Source organism: Microtus pennsylvanicus, chromosome 5 (genome assembly GCF_037038515.1).
Source record: "Microtus pennsylvanicus isolate mMicPen1 chromosome 5, mMicPen1.hap1, whole genome shotgun sequence".
Lineage (NCBI taxonomy): Eukaryota > Metazoa > Chordata > Mammalia > Rodentia > Cricetidae > Microtus > Microtus pennsylvanicus.
In genome coordinates this window covers 103,769,118-103,789,381 of record NC_134583.1, presented here as the reverse complement: position 1 = coordinate 103,789,381, position 20,264 = coordinate 103,769,118, and the positions used below count along the sequence as shown (strand labels likewise).

General features: G+C 44.2%; 1 protein-coding gene across 1 annotated transcript in view; it reads left to right on the top strand.

The window, feature by feature from the left end:
* The window catches only part of Mamdc2 (MAM domain containing 2), a 136,702-nt gene that overhangs the window by 84,269 nt on the left and 32,169 nt on the right, over positions 1-20,264 (top strand). Inside the window, exons 6-9 of the mRNA XM_075973717.1 lie at positions 222-478; positions 5,798-5,891; positions 11,882-12,025; positions 14,926-15,191. Coding sequence (XP_075829832.1) covers positions 222-478; positions 5,798-5,891; positions 11,882-12,025; positions 14,926-15,191 — 761 coding nt within the window. The remainder of the gene's footprint in view (positions 1-221; positions 479-5,797; positions 5,892-11,881; positions 12,026-14,925; positions 15,192-20,264) is intronic.

Sequence of the window (20,264 nt, the reverse complement as noted above, 5' to 3'; positions counted from 1 at the left end):
TCAATCGAAAGTAAAGGAAAAATTTATACTGCTTCTCATCTGGCATTTGCAGTGTGCAATAAACTCATGCGTCCATCTTCCAGCTGTGACATTTATGCACCCATGAGCACCTTCCTCCTCACCCCTCCAATGGATTATGTTGAGGTGGGTCCCAGAACACACAGTTTCATCTGCAGCTTACCCGCCTGTCTTCCCCTGTGTTCTGTTTGTATGACTTCCAGGCCACTACATGTACGTGGACTCTGTTTACGTCAAGCACTTCCAGGAGGTGGCCCAGCTCATCTCTCCGATGACCACAGCCCCCATGTCTGGCTGCCTCTCGTTCTATTACCAGCTTCAGCAAGGCAACGACAATGTCTTCACTCTTTACACCCGGGATATGGCTGGCCTGTATGAGGAGATCTGGAGAGTGGACAGTCCAGGCAGTGCCTCCTGGAACCTTGCAGAGGTGGAGTTCAGTGCTCCTTACCCCATGGAGGTAGGTGAGCCCTGGCCTGCTGGCATGCTGAGAGGCTATACACACAGACATGGAGGTCACCCCACTGTACTTCCTTACTTACCTCAATCATGCTTTTGAAGACAGGAATACATTGACTTTATTTTTTATTTTTAATTTATCAAAAAATTAAACCAATTTATGTAGTGAAGTGTGATGTTTTGATTGTATATGACTCAAAAGGGTGGCAATCAAGTCCTAATAGCTAGCATATGTACCACCTCAAACATTTATTATTTGTTGGTAGCAGCACCATTTAAAATCTCTGGGTATTTTGAAATGAACAATGTATCATTATTAACTATAGTTGACCTACTGTGCAATAGGACCAAACTATACCCTTTTAGTCTAATTGTAATTTTGTACCCACAGACCACATCTCCCTCGCCCTTCCACTCTTGATACACCTGCCTGTATTGTAATCTTTTAGGAGGAAGGAGCTCAGCAGTTAGGAGCACTGGAAGCCAGACAAGGGTAGCTGATCCCTTGGACTGAGGCTGCTGGCACCTTTGTTGGAGCGCCTGGCTTATTATGTGGGTCCTGGGATTCAAACTCCTGACCTCCTGAGGGGGCAACAAGCACTCTTAGCTCCTGAAGCATCTCTCCAGCCCTTCAATGGTTTCCTTCCCTCTCTTGTCCCTTCATAATCTCTTCACTTCTCTCCCCGTGTAACCCCTTCCTTTCTCTCTTATAGTCTTCATCTTCCACCAGAAGTGTTTTTCTAACGGCAAGTGTGGAAGGCAGTCTACCAGCTGAATTCCCTGATGCACGTTCCCTCTGATCAGGTGCTATAAGCCTTGAGTGTTCAAAGCGGGAGGTCAGGACTGGAGTATGACTCCTTCCTGAACCTCCACCCTAGAGTTCCCCGTCATCTAAGGGTCTTTGCCTTTACCCAGATAGCAATCTGGGTAGACAAAAGGAGAGTCTTCGGGTGCTGGGTTTGGCCAGGGCTAGTTTCCCTCCGCTTTGTGATGCAGCGATGGGCACAGAAGGCCGATCAGCGGCAATGGCAGCAGGAGGCGCCCTATCATGTTACAATTCTTGTGCATACCTCTAGAATCCAGACCATGGGCCCAACAAATGCTACCCTTGCCTGTCTGCCCAGGAAGTCACGTTCCTCAGTCTTTCATACCAGCCAAGGCTGTAGCTGAGACCCATCATCTGAGATCCCATGGCCTCGAAGACTTGACTCTTCCAGCGACCAAATCCTGCACATCCTCTTCTGTGGCCCCCTGTGGCTTTTTATCCCCTCTTCAGTCTCTGCCTTCGACCTTCTCTCGCCCTCTCTCTATTTTTACAGCCCTTTCCCTGATGCCAGGCCACTCCAAGCTGCTTAGATGTCCCTTCTCCAGCTGTCGCCAGCCAGCTGCCTCGGCACTTTACAGCCCTGCCTCCCTGGTGCTCAGCAGTCATGGCTACACCTGCCGTAGCCACTGCTCCACCGTCTGCTGCTTCTTTCTTCACATTTCTCAGTAAAAGAAAAGATGACTGGAGAGAAGCTTTTGACTGGGTCTGGAACAGCAAGGGAGATCTCACAGCATAAAGACTCCAGACCGATTCCCTAAGCGAGCCTGAGCAGCTTGCTTACAGCTAAAGAACCAATTGCCTTGTCTCCCGGCACCAACCACAGCCATGGAAACTTATATTTAAATCAGTCACAGCCTTGCCTCTTTAGCGTCAGTCACAGAAGCCCCTCTGTAGGGCCACCGAGAGAAGTGAACCTAGGGAGAAAGGGTTGTATGGTCATCTAGAGTTCGCTGAGACTTGTGATAGCAAAAGGTCTGGTACAAACTGTCCAACAGCCCTGGAGGAAGCTGCGCCTTCAAAAGCCAGGGCAATCTTCTGTGATCACTGTGTAGTTTTCTCCGAGCGGTCAAGCCTGCCCGTGCTGGCCCACGAGTATCACCTGATAGTCCCTTGATTCAAAGAATCCAATGAGCCAGAGAAAAGTTCCACAGCTGCAAACTGGAGGGTTGGATTCCCATGTCCAACCTCTGCTGAGCTACAAGAAAATGCACACCAGAATGCATGCTTATGATACAAACCTGAAGAATGTTTCTGAAAACCAGCCATGATTCTTTAACAATGTTTTAATGGTGCTCACCACCTGCCCAGTGGTCCAAGTGGAGATGTGCTTAAAGAAAGATCTGACAGCTGACATTGTAGTATTTATTGCTACAGATCTTTCTGTAAGCACATATCTGAATCCATATCTATAGATGTGTGTCTTTCAGAACTTCCAAGTACTGGCAGTGTTTCCTGCCCTCTAAAGTACACAAATACAATCACACCCATAGTCAGAGGACAAAGAAGAAAACAGAACTGTCCAAGAGGTCTGACGTCTTCTTTTCTAGGTCACACAGCTGGTAGATGCCAGCCAGCTTAGGAGACTTCCTAAGCTAATGCACAACCGGAGAGGAAGTACTTCAGTCTGTCTGAGGCCCCCACCAGGCCACAAGAATCTGGGGGTGCAGGACCTGGGGGTGCAACATCACAGCTGAGCATTTGCAGCTAGCTATGAGTAGCATCTTTGTTGCCAAAGTTATTAATACCCCCCAGCTTTTCCCCTCATACTTTCTGCGGCGTCTTCTCCAGTTCCCTTTAAAGAACAGAAGTGACCTGCTCCCCTGGCTGCTTTTCAGTGGCGCCATCTGCTAGCCTGCTGTGGAACTGGAGAAGGCTGTGCTGGCTCTCCATGGCCAATGTGCTCTGTCTGCTGCTGGCCTGCCTTGCCTGACACTACTGTCTCCTTCCTATCCCTCTCAGATCCCTCCCTCCAAACAGCACCAGAGAGAGCACAGTGCCTTTGTAGAATGTGTGCTATTTCCTGTCACCAAGTCTGATCAGGCTTTGATTTTTGCTCTTCCAACCCAGTGGAAATTTTTCTGTGAGTTTGGGTTACAGAAGGAAAAGAAACGCTGCCCCAGAACATTTTCTTCTATTAAAGTCAAATGAGTCTGCACAGTCAGGCAGGCATGTGTATAATATGCACGTGCGTGTGCATGTGCACACACACACACACACACACACACACACTGATAGTGTTTTGTTTACCAACTTTTTTTATTCAACATAAACTCTCCGGGCAACATTTACATGAGTGAAGTATTCCTGGATTTTTGTTTTTTTAAATCAGCACTTGAAAAGTCAGGATGCTGGGCACTGCTAACCCTAAACATGAATCTTTGGATCCACATGTGTGCCATCTTGTTCCCCTAGTCTGGGTTTCTCATTTGTGTCGTTTGCTCTTACTAATCGCCAGGAAAAAGAATCGGCACTGGAGAAATCACTGAACTCAACGCCGCCACATTCTCAAGTGCCTTTCAAGAGGAAAATACACATAGGGGACTTTTCTGAACAGAGAACACTGGCATTATGAGCTGGGATTGGCAGACCCTTGTCAGAAAGAGCTTCTTAATCTCTCTGCTCAGGATGAGCAATCTCTTCCTTCCCTCCATCAGCCACCCAGTGTCAGTCTGTGGTGGGGACAGGGTGAGGGGACATGCACACATCAATCATTTGGAAAAGAGACCCACCCTTCTGCAGTTATGACCTCATCTTAATTACATTTGTTTAAAAGGGGGGGTAACAAACTGAGATCCTAGGGATTAGAAGAGGCTTAGCAGCTGCCTTCCTTCAATAGAGCTGCCTTCTCCACTCTAGAGAGTCTGCATCACAGCTGGCCAACCTCATGTATTTACATCTTCCTGGCCCTCCCTGGCGTGTATTCAAGTTTCAAGCCAGAAGCCACAGTATGACTTCGTTATCAACTCACACAGCAGAGATTGCACTCCTGGATTGTTTTCCTAACACGACTTGGGGCCATGCTGGTCACACCTCATGTCTTGTGGCCACACGCAGAAAGTTCAAAGTCAGCAGGTGGGAGATAACGAAGTAAAAGTGAAGCTATTGATTTCATTGACCCATAGTCTTTGTGAATCCATTGGAACATGGCTGGAAAGGCTTAGGCACAGTGTTCTAAGCACTGTGTCTTTTCCCAGGCTCTCATTTGGAGCACCATATGGGGCAAGGGGCATAGCAAGTTAATTTCCTGTAGATAACGGAAGAACCTAATCAACTTTCTTCACTGGCTTTTTCTTATAGATGAAGCCCATAGTGCTAATGAATGGAATTCTGTCAGAAATAGCTTGGGCATGCCAGCTGATAGTCAAGGAGTGGGGCATGCAGCCATTAGTAAACACAAATTTCAGATGTCTTGGTCCATTATGGGAGCTACAACAAAATGCCACAGCCTCAATGACTTATAAACATCAGTGTAGTTGTTTTGTTTTTTTGTTGTTTTTTTTTCCTTTTTTGGCTCTTTGCTTTTTTTTGGGGGGGGGGGGTCCACCACCCAGCTTCCAAATAAATACATGGAGTCTTATTATTATGTGTAAAGGCCCAGCCTTAGCTTGGCTTGCTTCTAGCCAGCTTTTTTTAACTTAAAGTATCCCTTCTAATTTTTTTTTCTTAACTTAAACTATCCCTTCTAATTTTTGCCTAGAGGCTTTTACCTTTCTTTACTTCTTACTGTGTACCTGGGTGGCTGCCCCTGGAGTGCCCCACTTCTCTTCTTTCTTCCTACCCCATCTTCTCTTCTCAGATCTCTCCTCTTTATTTTCTCTGCTTGTCAGCCCTGCCTATCCTTCTCCTGCCTGGTTATTGGCTATTCAGCTCCTTATTAGACCAATTAGGTGTTTAGGCAGGCAAAGTAACAGAGCTCCACAGAGTTAAACAAATGCAACATAAAAGAATGCAACACATCTTTGCATCATTAAACAGCTGCTCCACAGCATAAACAATAATATTCAACTCATATTCCATAACATATCAGAAATTTATCTCTCAAAGTCTAGAAACTGAGAAGCCCAAGCTGAACATGCTGGCAAATTCATGTGGCAAGGGTACTTTTTCCAGTGCGCAGATGGCGTCTCCCACTGTGTCTCCACATGGAAGAAAGCTGCTTGGGACTCATCGCTAAGTCCAAGAACAGAGGCTCTGCCCTCGTGAGCTAATCACCTCTCAAATGACCCATTTCTTAATTCCACTACATTGAGGGTGAGCCCTCAATAGATATAACATTTCAGCAAGCGAATCTCCTCAGAACGCAGCAGCCATTTCATTCTCCCTGAAAGAGGCTGTGGGTCAAGTAGGTTGATATGATAACCAGGTACATATTGGAAAGTGACTATGTGAGTCCTTGTATCTTGGCCTCGACTGGTTTGGTTGAGGTGTCGTTTTCAGTCATGGAAGAGCAAGAACGTATGAAATTATATGCAAACCTGTCGTTTTCCTTCCCAGGTTATTTTTGAAGTTGCCTTCAATGGCCCCAAAGGAGGCTATGTTGCTCTGGATGATATTTCCTTCTCTCCCGTTCACTGCCAAAATCAGACAGGTGAGTCCTGCTTCTTCTTCCTCACTTGGGATGTGCCTGCCTTACCAGAGGCCCAGAGATGGCACTTGTTTTGAGTTGTCTTTACTTTCCTCCCCTTTTTTTCCTACCTTATCTTTAAAGGGTCATCAGCGAAATGATCTTTTTTTTTTCCTAGGGCATTGCCCTCTTTCATCCCTCATATGGCGGGTTTAGTTTCTTTGATACTATACACAAGTTTTCATGAGGCATTTTTGTCTTCCCTCCCTATTAGGAAAGGAAAAGTTAAGTATTAATTTACCCAAATTAATTTATTTCTTTAAAGGGTAACTTGGATCCATACAATGAATAGCTGAATAAGTTTAGAGAAAAACAAAACAAAACAAAACAAAAAACTCACAACCTACTTAATGGAATTACAGAAACTCTAATTTTTTTAAGTCTCCAGGATTCATAATGTCCTTGTTCTTACAAATATTAGTATTCATCAGACATTTCTGAGATGGTCTTGGCTAAACAGTACGTGCTCTTAACTCCCTTCTTTTTTCAGAGCGAACCCTCACATAATTTTATCCAGACCAAAATTATACTTATATAAAGTTCAGTGTCTGAAAAGAGAGGGGATTCTCTACTTTCTAAGAAAATGGATAAGCAAAGTATTTTATAATAAGGGTGACAGTGGCTAAACAATGACATGGTTAGATGCAATTGACCTCACTCTTCAGCAGATTCATTTCCTTGCAACAGCCAGGGTGACGCCATTTCCATCCCACCTCACTAACAAGCGTTCTTTCTGCATCTGAGCGGGAGAAAGGAGCTCATGAAGCTGACCTTTGTGGCTTGACTTTCTCCTAAGACAGAACTGGTTTCTGATATGTTTTCAGCGATATCCTATCAAGTAGACTAAGCTAATGTTTTCCACTTGGGCTAAGCTGTTATCCCCAACTTAGAGAGAAACCTAATTTGCTAACAAGAAGCTAAGGGTTTTTTTTTTTTTTTTTTTTTTTTTTGTGGTGGTGGTTTGGTGGTTTGAGTGAAAACAGTCCCCATAGGCTCAGGGAGTGGCAGTATTAGGAGGTGTGGCCCTGGAGTAGGTGTGGTCTTGTTAGAGAAAGTGTATTCCTGGGGGCTGATCTTTGAGGTTTCAAATGCTCAAGTCAGGCCCAGTCTCTCTCTCTCTCTCTCTCTCTCTCTCTCTCTCTCTCTCTCTCTCTCTCTCTCTCTCTCCTTGCTCCCTGCTTGCCTACAGAGCCAAATGTAGAACACTAATCTACTTCCCCAGCAATCATGTCTGCCTGCAGGCCACCATGCTTTCTGCCATGACAATAATGGACTGAACCTCTGAACTGTAAGCCAGCCCCAATGAAATGTTTTACTTTATAAGAGTAGCAGTGGTCATGTTGTCTCTTCACAGCAATAAAAACCCTGAGACGTTGTTGTTGTTGTCATATTACTGATCTAATTTTTATAGAAGGGAGTTAGAGGAAGCTATCTCAATCCATAGCCTCAGGCATGGGAGGCAAGCACTCTACCCCCTGAGTCTAACTATGTGTTTACATATTTTAAATAATTTAGCCCAAAGCTTAAAACAGTCCCTAAGTTTGACAGAACACAGGAAAAAAAACATGTTTCACATCTTAAAAATGTTATTGCTGCATGATACCCCCGGTTAATGTCTCCATTATGATAATAGCGATTTCCCAATCTCCTTGTCGTGATTTTTCAAGGCTTTCTTCTCTGTTACTGGGTGCTTACATGACCTCTTATATCCCTAAGCTAGGCACGTGGGAGGAGAAGTCCTGCACTTGATAGAGAGGAGGATGAAGAAGTAGCCAGGAAGTAAGAAAACCAACTTTGCAGATGCTTCCAAAAGAGATGCAGGATGTGCATGAGCACAACCTCCCTACAACACAGATTTGACTAGAAACAGGAAAAAACGGTTCCACCGAAACAAGGGTACTTAAGAGGGTCAGTGTCTCCTTGGTGTGTAATGGGCTCCCACAAGCCCCCATTCCCTGGAGGAACCCACATGCTTCTTCTCATTCCGTAGGTCAGCCAAGGCACCATATTGGTCTTTAGAACTCTTCATCATTTATGCCAGGCTTGCTTTTAAAAAACCATTCAATTGCATCATTTTAGTATTATGCCCGAAATGGATTCTCATCCCTTTACTCACATTTATAAACTGTGCAATCTTGTCATGGTAATTTTTAAGTAAGTTTTATGTATTCTTATGTGTTTTGCCTGCCTGTATGTGCATGCCCGCAATGCCCTCTGTGGCCAGAAGAGGGTATCAGAACTGTTAGTTCCAGATGGTTGTGAGCCATTGTGGAAGTGCAGGGATGACAACATTGTATCACAAAGCCAAAAAGTGGGGACTCTCCTGGGACTCTACACTATTGCCTTTTGGTCTGTACATCTTAGAACAGCCAACAAGCCTTCCTGTCTACTTCTAGAAGGCCTAACTTAACGCCCAACTCCAAAATGTTATAGCATGCGCAGGTCCAGGCTTCTCTCCATTCCACGCCCAGGCCAGAGACTGCAGGAGTCCTGGTGCTCATGGTGACTCATAGATACTCCTCAGAAGGCCACGTGAGCCAACAGCGACCATTCACCAACACCGGGACACGACCCAGAGTTCTTGTCTAGTTGGAGAACGACTCCAATTGCTGCCTAAACTATAAATGAAGCTGCTGACATTTTCCTGTCTCGGTTTCCTGAAGTGTATCTGTTACTTATCCACCATGTGTCATCAAGGTTCTCTAGTCTAGGACCAGGTTCTAGCCACATTCTCTCTCCCCCTAGTCAGCAGTGAACTGTCTCCGCTGCCTTTAAGCTGCCTCGTAGGAAAGAAAATCATGCTCCAAGGCTAGCTTCCTTCACCACCGTCTGTGTCTGGTCCTTGTCTCTTACTGCAGGGGCTGAGGAGTCTTAGATTACAGCGCTGGTGCTTAGGCTGTCTCCAGGAGCTCCATGCAGCGGAGGAAACGGGGACACACACTCCAACTTCTCTTCCCAGGCTGCTCTACACACCAGCTAATTAGGTTGTCTAAAACGCCTCCATTTCTACGAAGTTCAAATGTCAGGAAGCAACTAACTAACTAATACTTGTATAATGATGCTTTCTGATAACTTAAGGAATTTGCTTTCTTTTCTTTTTCCTATCAGCTGATGCTTAGTGGCTCATGTCTGCCTCCAGTTCATACCTATGTACTCAGCGTGTCATTAACAGGGTCCAACAGCTCAATGTATGATGCTCACTTGACCCAAACTTCTAAAACAAGGAGTGAGCAAGGGCTTTGCCTCCACCTCAAATGCTGGGCACTGCACTGGGGGGGGGGGGGTCCCTATCTTTAGCTATTAGTTATGGCCTCAATGTGCTGCATAAAGAAAGACTTGGTCTATGATTTCCAATTTTGAAATTTTCTCTTTATCAGACTATAGACAAAACACTTCTAAGACGAAGTATTTATCAAGGGAAGAAAATCACATGACGAGAAAATTCTGTGTTACCATGAAGAAAAGTGATCCTTGCTTAAAGTTGTGCTTTATTTGTGTGTCTTGAGGTTCAGCCAAGTGATGAGAAGTCAGATCAACCACACATACACCCTCCTGTCCATACGTATTACAGTCACCCAGATACCATAGTTTGCCCTAAGGATCACTGTTGGTATTGCATGTTCCATGGGTGTGGACAAACTTGCATTGACATGTGCCCACCATTACATTGTAATCCGGCTCTTTCTCTCCTTCCTCCCACAACTGTTGATCTTTTCCCTTTCTCCCTAATTTTGCCTTTTCCAAAAAGCCTTGCAGCTCTAGAGTCGTACAGTATACAGCCTTTCCAGACTGGCTTCCTTTGCTCAATAGTGACATTTATGTTTCCTTCACATCTCTTCATGGCTCCACAGATAATTTCTTTCTTTAATATTCCATTGTTGTAATGTACCACAGCCCATGTACCCAACTGAAGACCGTCATGACTGGGTCTACATTCTGGCCGCTGTGAATAAATGTGCTGTAAATTTGAAATTTCAACACTACCTCTAACCCATCCTGTCCGCCTAACAAAGGAGTTCAGATTCTCTTGCAGCCACCCATGGGTGCTGCTCCGAAATTCATTCCTGATGAGTAGTTTTACTGACCTCATGATCTAGGTGACAAGCATTTAGGAGTAGTGTCTCACCATTTCCTGAGCAAAATGACTGGCTGTACATTTTGAATTTTCTTGTGTTTTTCATTACCAGGTAAGAGGAAGTTGGCTAAAAATTGAGATGGTGGGGTTTCCTCTGGCCTCCATGATCCGGAGAATGTTGAAGGAATGTTGAGGGATCCTCGTGTGTGTGTGTGTGTGTGTGTGTGTGTGTGTGTGTGTGTGTGTGACAATATTCATTTTTGCAGGCATTGTCTCCTGGGCTTATAGATACAATTTAGTTCTGGCAGAAATAGGCAGAGCAGCATGTGGGTGAATCACCAGGCCCAGAGCATTGCAGCTCTTATTTCCTTTTCCACTCTCGGGCTCAGGCCCGAGATTTCAGGTGATCTGAAATGCCCATAATCCAGATATAAGGGGACAGTTTCTTCTTCTTTTCCTGTAATGCATGGTTAGTCATTACCAAAAAGGAGAGAGAGAGAGAGAGAGAGAGAGAGAGAGAGAGAGAGAGAGAGATAAGGAGAGAGAGAATGGAACTTCTTTCATAGCATTTCAAACTCAGATAAAATTTACAGGAATTTGGGAATGCGGTGAGACTCTCCCATAGACTCTTCTCTCTACAAACTGATAGCATTAGGCAGGGCCAGCATTTGCCTTATCATGCCTTGAAGAACACTGTACTTCTTTATCCACTGAACTGTTTTGATGTGTATCTGCAGTGTAACTGTAGAATAACTAGGAGATTCATGAAACTTAATACTGATACAATGTTATCAATGAGTTCCCAAAGTATGTAACTGTTATAACAGTGTTTTTTATAGTTATATGCTTTTCTGGGTCAAAACTGAATCTTGGGCTCCTGTAGCATTTGGTTAAATGATTCTTTTGACCATTTCTCTGGATGAGTTCTTCCATTCACATGAGTGCTTTTTTGGGTTGAAAATTAGCTGAGAACTTGGTCTTGTCCTTCACAGCCCCGTAACGCCAGTTGACTGTTCCAGAATGACAGTTTCTCTACAGACGGTTTCCAGCTGTACAAAAACACATCCTCTATCTTTCTGGCCCTAACATGTCCCAGCAGTGTATCTCACCATTCAGACTAGGCTTGTACTGAGCATCCCAGACTTCCGTGGTCACAGTCCCTCCGACCCCACAGGGCAAGCTAAGCTGCAAGGCTTCCAAGTCCCATGTGAGTAGGAACAACTGTTATTCCCAAAGAAGCAGGATTCTTCCATATTCCATTCTGTCCCACAGTCTGGGCCAAAGTGATACTTTGGAACAATGATGAATGATGGTAGAACTCATCAAAGTCAAACCAGGAGCCCCCAGTCAGCCTTGTGTGACTTCTGAACTTGTGGTTTCGGCTGAGGGCTGCTTTTCCTCTGGTGGAGCAGCTCCTACGGCTAATGCCAACCAACCATGTGCAGAGATAAATCAACAAAGAGGCATTACCTCTGGAAAAGACTATTTCTAAAACACCTCTGAGAACTTGCGTGTCTCTTAAAAGCCTCTCCTTTCTTTTGAATTTTGCAGGAGACGGTTTGAAAGGGTTTGAGGAAATGCGCACAGCCTCTACATTCTCAGAGGAAATTCCTTCTGAAGCCTAGCACTTTTTTTATTTTTGTAGACAATATGATCAGAGCTCGTTCTTGCTCTCCTTTTAGAAAGGAAAAGAACAATTTCCCTGTCATGTCAAAACACTGTTTGGATGATAACCTGTCAGCCTGACACGTGTATAAAAATATTTTTCTGTGTCTCCTCCTCAGTCTCCCTGGCACAATGGTAGCTGGACCCAAAAGCTATCTGATGGAGTCCTCCGAGAGTCCCACGCTGACTCTAGCTTTGCTTCTCGTTTATCCAGGGCTTCCTTTCAGTGCTGTGGAAACGAGCTGTGATTTCGAGACAGACCTCTGCAACTTCTATCAAGACAAAGACGGTCCCGGTTGGACCAGAGTGAGAGTCAAACCGAACATGTACCGGGCGGGGGACCACACGACAGGAGCAGGTGAGTCACGGGTCTGTCAGGCCGCACAGCCTGGCTTTCACACACCACTTGCTCTTCTGTGTCTGCAAAGGCAATGGGGGGAGAAAAAAAGAGGGAAAGAAAAGAATGAGAATGAAAACGCGGCACTTGGTGGTAACTGAATATTTTTAAGCTGTCATCCAAGATGCTATGCTACCCAAAGCCTTTGCCAGTCCATTGATTAGACAAATATTTGGAGACTGCTTTGCTCTTTGTTTCAGATCAAATACTTTAAAACAAACAAAAACCCACTGGATTCATCTGCATGACATCTACAAAGGAATCCATAGCGACAGAAGGCAGAGTAGTGGTTGCAGGAGCTGCGGGGACAGGGATGGAGACCAGCTGTGGAATGACCATGGAGTTTACTTTGGGGATGATGAAAATGCCAGGGAACTAAAGAATGGTGACGGTTGCCCTGGCTCTGCAAGTTAACGGCATGAAAGCTTAGCGAATCACCAAAGGGATAACACTATTAACATGGTTGAGATGGGAAACGGTATATTATGCATTCTGTCACAATAATAAATATCATGGTGAAAAACATTTGAGTGGACATTGCATAGGCATATCTGTCCCAGAGCCCAGGGTCTGAGCGCTGCTTCAGTATTGAAAGTATTTTAATGACATCCTCAGGAATCCCACTCACGGGAGCACAGGGCAGGCAGGGGGTTAAACAGTTTTGTTTCATTTATTTATCTATGTCCTGGGTACCATGATGAATTTTCCACAAAGCTAAGGGAGCTAAATTTCTAGATGTGCTCATTTACAAAGGCCACGAGGTGACCTTGGAAAGGGCCTTGCAACTTTATGCCTATAATTTTACATTGCTTTCTTACAGATGGTCTAATCTGTGGTGGAAATGAAGGCCCTACAAAGCCTTTTCTAAACTTTGGCAAATTAACCCAGCGAAAATAAAATACCGACATGGACCTCACTCTCCTGGCTGAGAACCATTGCAATGAGCAAAGGAAGTGATAGATAAACATATAACATATATACAGATGAACATAATCCCAAGCGTAGCAAAGGATGAAAACTTGTTCCCTTCTCCCTTAGTTTCTGTAGCTGAGGCTGAGAATTAAACAGACGTGAGTCAGTCAGGTTAGCAAGAGGAAAAATGCAACGTTCTAATAAAACAGTTTTACATGCACATGGGAACCTTCACAGGGAAAATGAAGGCTGGAAAATACATAGGCCCCGGAAGCTTCTGTATCATCTTTAATAAAGAAAGTTGCGGAAAGCAGTGAGACAAGCGAGAGGAGGGGAGATAGCAGATTGTGAGAAAGTGAATGGGAAGATCTAGGGAGAAAACTAATAAAAGACAGTGACTTTGCTGTGCCTCTGTTGGTACGGATCTGCTCTGGTACAGTCTCAGCCGCCGAATACTGACTTCCTCAACAGGATGTGCACCCTGCTCCCCGCACATGTGATGGCCTGCTTTAGATAGAAAGCGAGAGAAGGCAGAGAGCCCTTTCTGCCTCTACTGTCCTCAAATGCCTTCAGCTCAAAATAACCAATGTACCAAAGTGGCATACTTTAGGCGCTGTGTCCTGACGACCTTCAGTGCTCTGAGAGAGAAGAGAGTAAGGAACTGATTTGGGTTGGAGATTTCCGAGTGGTCTCTTCTAGGGAAGCTGCAGAGGACGAGCGTCTGTGAGGTCCTTCAGTGTGGAGAGAGCCAGCCACACCCGCTGTGGCAGCAGGACGGGTGGGGGTGGGGTGGGGGAGAGGGGGATGGATGGCAGGTTTGGCAGACCAGAGCAAGCCCTGGGGATTAATTATAGAGGAGATAAGAAGCCGCTGAAAGGCTTTGAGCAGAGAAGAGAAAGATGATATTCAGGTTCCGAAAGGGTCTGGTTGTTGGGTGGCCATCCATGTTCGTCCATTGTCAGAGGAAAGCACCACAGACTGGGGCTTAAACAGCAGCTGCTTTTTGTCACACTCATGAGTCTGGAAGTCTGGGATCCAGACTGGTGAGGCTGTTCTTCCCGGCTTGCAGACATCAGTCCTCGCATCGCGTCCTCACGTGCCCGGCCAGTGTCGGGGAAGGAACAAGACCCCCCAACTCTTCTTCCAAGAATGATATTTTTTAAATAGTTTGGGGAAACTAAACTGTAGAGCAAATGCTGAAGTGAACTGACAGAGAACAGACCAGAAAAGGGGAAAGCTGTTCTGTCTGGCTTCACATACATGGATCCGTTTTAAGCTGAATACAAGGGCAGTAGGATTGGTGGCAAGGAAACCATTGCTGTTAGAAATTTCCTTATGCTATTTAGAACAATTGAACACAGCCTCAGTACCTGGGAGGGCAAATCTGGGTAGAAACATGGTTTCTCAGAGATGGGTTTAATATATGGTCAAGAGAACTGTGGGTTTTGCCCAGACACAGAAATCTCAAACAATGCCAGGCCAACCTGTCTTGCCACCACCTTAGAGATACAGCCTGGGAATGAGCTCTTGACTGCCACTGAGTGTGTGTGACCCAGCACCAGGAATCGAGAGGGCCAGACAGTCAGCAGTCCTAAGCTCATGCATTCATTTTCTGATATAAAAAAGCATAATTCCTAGTTAATACCACGAATCTGAGTCTGTGCACTATAAGATCTATACTGCCTCATGATATTTACTTGAATTTCCAAGAGATTTCATTTGCAATGGAGGTACAAGGACATTTTATAGATTTTATATTTTTTTGTCACTTAAATCACAAACTTCAAGAAAAAGCATCTTAAAAAAAAAAAGAAAGAAAGAAAAAGCATCTTTCTAGTTTAAAGCCCCTGGAAGTAGTCTCTGCTGGCAAACCCCATTGAGTTAGCGAGTTTCCGCTTGACAGTCTGTGCTTCTCACTCTGCCTTGCTGCTGCTTTGTCTCCCTCACAGGGCATTACCTGCTGGCCAACACTAAGTTTACGTTCCAGCCTGGCTACATTGGAAGGCTCTACGGTCCCTCGTTACCAGGGAACATGCAGTACTGTGTGCGTTTTCACTATGCCATCTTTGGGTTTTTGAAAATGAGCGACACCCTCGCGGTTTATATCTTTGAAGAGAACCATGTGGTTCAAGAGAAGATCTGGTCTGTGCTCGAGTCCCCGAGGGGTGTTTGGATGCAAGCTGAAATCAGCTTTAAAAAGCCCATGCCCACAAAGGTACAGTAGAACTGCGCTACCTGTGTCCAGTTTTAGTTGCTAGATCCATTTGCAATTCCTGTTTAGTTACTGTCCGCTGATGGTGTCTTATTCTTCTGTTCAGATTAAGACCTGTGTTAGTACGTAAAATACACACAGCCTGCCCCCAGGCGGCTGCATGCTAAGTCTTCAATTCCTTTGTGTTTTCTGAATTATGTCCACCTAAGAACACACAATCTCTCTCTCCCTGTCTCCCTCCCTGTCTCCCTCCCTCCTCTCTCTCTCTCTCTCTCTCTCTCTCTCTCTCTCTCTCTCTCTCTTTCTCTCTCTCTCTCTCTCTCTTTCTCTCTCCACCTCTCTCCCTTCTCCCTCCCCACAATGCACAATGCTGCAAATGAAAAGATGTGATCATTGTGCCTGGGTCTTCACTGTGGCTTTAAGGTCAACACTCAAGGCCTTAAGAGAACACAGGCTAAAGACTGGGTGATCCACTAGAGCCAGCTGACCCCACTCAGAGACACACACAGGGAGCCATCAGCAGCTGATTTTGTTAGTAATAAGAACACAAGAACAGCCCTATAAATCAAGGCGAATACAAAAGAAAGGCTGTAAACTCCCAAGCTTACCCATTCATAAACTCAAGGAAGCTTGACAGATGCAGTAAGTTCTGTGAACTAAGATGGGAAACCAGCGTGGGAAAATTCGTTTTGTTTTGGCCTGTCTGGAGACTAACACATTTGTCTTGAGTGTCCTCTGTGTAAGAGAGAGACCCAAAGAGGGTGGACAAAGGTCATTTCCTCCAAGGGCATCTCAAACAGTGGGGCTCTATATGTGCTGTTGAGTGAATGGGTGAATAAACTGATCATCACATCATCCAGGAGGTACCCCGACTCCAAACCCCCCAAGAAAGGTTAATACCATGGGAGGACAAGATAATCCTTCATCTTGTTGCTAGACAATTCCAAATGTGCGCTCAATGAATCTTTCTCTGTATAAATGTCCTTTGATACTTGCACTTTCGTCTTTGATGGGTCAGTGCTGGAAAAGCCCAGGCCTCTCTATACCTCTTAAGTATCTCAAAGAATTAAGATGTTTGCCCATTTCCAATCATTTAATTCTCACAAACAGCCATCACAACACATACACACAAACATGCACATCCCAGTGTCACATACTCAAGGACTCACCAGAATGTAGAATTTATCTTTTGCTTTAAATTCAATCTTACTGATTTTTAAACAAAAATATAGCAAGAATTTTGTTTTTATTTATTTGGCTTACATGTATTTATTTGTTCATCCATGTGTCTGTTCCTTTATTAAACCATCATCTGTTCTGTATATATTTGAAGCACGAGATATAAAGATAAATGAATCTCAGATCCTACTCACAAGATGGAGTTCACATTTGATAGTAGATTGAGATGCTTAAGACTGAGATAAATTCACTGAATGTCACTATCCCACTGAATGTCACTCTCCCCCTGAATGTCACTAGGATTGCTCAGAAAGTTGTAAAAGTGGATCTACTGATTGTTGTTGAAAATAATGTCATCCAGACTTGGCAGACCTAGTGTTTGGAGGGGTCAAAGTTCAAGCCATGACGGCTTCTAACCCCTGTTCTTCCTCACCTCTGTAACCTCTACTGGCTAGTGCTGGACTGCTTAGGAATCTGCTCAGTCTTTTACAGAGAGTCCCAGCTGTTCCCTGATCCCCAGGAAGCTAGAAGAGCCTCCTAGCAGCTAGGGGTGCCCCAGAGGTTCTGTCCTTTTCTTCTTTGGAAGCTGAGCACCAAGACGTCCAGCCACTGAGCAGTTCCTCAGAAGGGAAAATGGAGTCAGACCCAGTCAGGGTAGAGGAGTTCTTACAGCTCTTGGGAGGAACTGCTCATGGACTCAAACGGAAGTCCAACACACAAACCTCCAGGTGTCTGTTTGAAGCTGGCCTAGTTCTAGAAGATTCCTGCTGGGCAGAACTAGCTCCTCAGAGAGGGAAAGGGTGCAGTTAGTAGAGAGGAATTGAAGCTTGCTTACTTATGGTTTATATATGTGTGTGTACTTATGTGTTTATACACTAGGTTTCCATGTGTTTACACACATGAAAGCTACTTAAGGCAAGAGATACAGCAAAGAGTCAGTGTTTCCTTCACTGTCCTCTCCCCCGAGTGCAAACTCCAATTCTACTCCTGTTTTTTTTCTGAGGAGTTTCTTTCCAGATTTGTAATGTTTCCCTCCATTAACTTTTACTGTGCTTGCTGATTCTCTGCTATGAAAAGTTAAGGACTTCTCATAGTTTTGTTTTTATTTTGGGTCTTAGAACATAACTTTAACTATACCTCTATGTCAAATTTTAGATAGTGTTTATTTATACCTACTTTGTAAGGTGAATAAATCCTCACTCTTGTAATTTTTCTTGGCTTTCTGTGCCCTTCTCAAATATATAGTTGTTTTTGACATTGTTATGCCTGAAACACACACTCACATTCCTACTAAGCTTGACCTGAACAGATGTCCTAGCAGAGGTCCTGTTGACATTATAAGGCAGACATTGCTGACTTTGTATAGAGCTATCCCTCAAATTACTGGATTTTAAACTTCTATGGTCACTCCAACAACTGAAAATATCTGTCCATTTCTAAATGATGTGCCATATTGTGCTTGGGTGAGGAACATTAATCTATAAGTTAATTCCAAAAATTAACATAATTCTATCTCAATTGTAAGCCATTTTTTGCTTCCTTGCCCTCTGTCTGCTGTTTTGTAGGAGATTTACAGTGAACCCTTCTCTTGCCATAACCCCTTGGCTTCTTCTTATTTTTAGTGCCCGTGTGCTTTCTTTTGTTTTTCTATAGTACTGGAAATTGAACTATACTGAGCCCAGGATTGGTAGACTAGCAGGTTTTCAGCCAGTAAAGATCTAGGCAAGTGCGTGTTTGTGTGAGTTCCATGCCCAGTTCTCCCACTATGAGATGCTGGGAGATGTCCCTTCAAGATCACAGGTCTGAATGGGACTCTTCATACCCCTAAGAATCTAGAGTTCAATGTGCGGTTCTTGTGTAAGCACCCTTCAATGCATCTGAGAAAAGTATTTGAGAAGTATAACACCAAACCTGTGAAATTGTTCCCCACATGAGGTTCCTGTCCACAGAGGGTATGTTTCTCCAAATATTCTTCACATTTAGAAAAGCGTGTTAAGTCGCAAAGCACTGAAAATAGGCATGGGGGGGAATGCTTATCAGCTGTTGCATGTTGTCTAGAAGCTTCTATTGGCTGCTTTCTACGGTTTAATCATGCAATATTTATTTTAACTTATTCTAAACTGGTGGAAGCTTAAGAGATTTTTCTGAGCATATTGAGCTTCGCATACATTTTATAATAGTTGGAATTTATAATGACTGAGATTCTGAAATGAACCTGCTGGGACTTCTAGAGAGTCCCAGATCAGCTCAGGTCAAAACCAGAAGAAACGTGGCTTTTTATCAAGCACCTACTGTGTGAGCAGAAGTGCGCTCTCCCACTCCCAATCCCTAACATCTCCCAACAGTCCATTTACAGAGGAGGACTCTGAAATCTCAGTGTGTTATAATGGCTTGGTTCTTTTTAGTTTCTGGATCTCCTTCAAATTGCAGGTAAGACCATTAGGTCAGAGCTCTAAAACGCGTCTCAGATGTGTTTTCTCTGTTTCACTTGCCACCCCCTCACACAAAACTATCCTCACATTCACTGCAATTATGAGGACACTTTGCTGTTTTCTGCAACTTTGGCTTGTTGTTTCTCTGAACTTAAATGGCAGGGATGAGAGTGGATCCAGGACTCACTGACTACAGAACTCACGCTGTTTTTATACCGTACCTGTTGGTCACCCAGTCCTCTCTTGGTTGATGTCAAATGACAGGATCAGGTACGAAGGAACGTGTAGCCCTAACGCTCTGATTAGGTAAATCAGCAAATCCAGGGCTTTATTAAACTGGCTCTCCATTGATCTGTTTTAGAAACATTCAGCTCCCAGAGGGGGTCAGAATTCAAGGTGGTTAATCACAGATAAAACAGACCAATGAGTTAGAACTTGCGGTGCTTGGCTAAGGGCCCTCTGTCACCCATGGCTTCTTACTCTGGGCTAGTTTTGTGGTACATTTATCTATGTAACCTTCTCTTTTCTCCCATGTGTAAAATGGGCATCTGGTAGTACTTGCTGTGAAGTCATTTGTGTATCATGTGAGATTAGTGAAGTATGTAGTATGTCTCCTGGTACATAATTAGCACGATTAAATTCAGCACAACACAGGCACATCGAAAGAAAGAACAAAGGTTGTTTTTCTAGGTTACAATACTTATTTAGTGCATGAATAATTCTGTATCCTGATTTTTTTTTGCTGTGAGGTGTTGAAAATGAGGTCAGAGTTAAGTCATTTTTAGCAATATTAGACTTTCTTAAATAAATCAAAGATGTATACAACCATGAGCTCTACAAGATTTTGCATGTGTATGCTTGTATGTGTATGTGCACATATGTGAGGTGAAAAGGTGTGTGTGTGTATGTGTGTGTATGTGTGTGCGCACGCGCATGCACGTGTGTGCATTTGCACAAGCAAGCCATGGATCAGTGGTCAGGAGAATTTCTCAATTGTTTGCCAGCTAATTTTTTAAAACAGTCTCTCACTGAGCCCAGAGCTCACCAATTTGATTAGACTGTCTGACCAGCAAGTCCCAGGGATCCACCTAGCTGTTCTTCCCCACATCTCCCCTGTATTTTTTATGTTGGCACTGAGGTGGAGTTCAGTTCCTCAGGCATGAATGACAAGTACTTTATAGGTTGATCCATTTCCCCAGCCCCTTCTCTCTTTAAAAAACAATGCATTTTTAATGTTTCAGAAACATTCTCAGCCGGGCGGTGGTGGCGCACGCCTTTAATCCCAGCACTTGGGAGGCAGAGGCAGGAGGATCTCTGTGAGTTCGAGGCCAGCCTGGTCTACAAGAGCTACTTCCAGGACAAGAACCAAAAGCTATGGAGAAACCATGTCTTGAAAATTCAAAAAAAAAAGAGAGAGAAACATTCTCAAAAGTTCAAGAACCATAAAGCTATATCTTCTGCATCC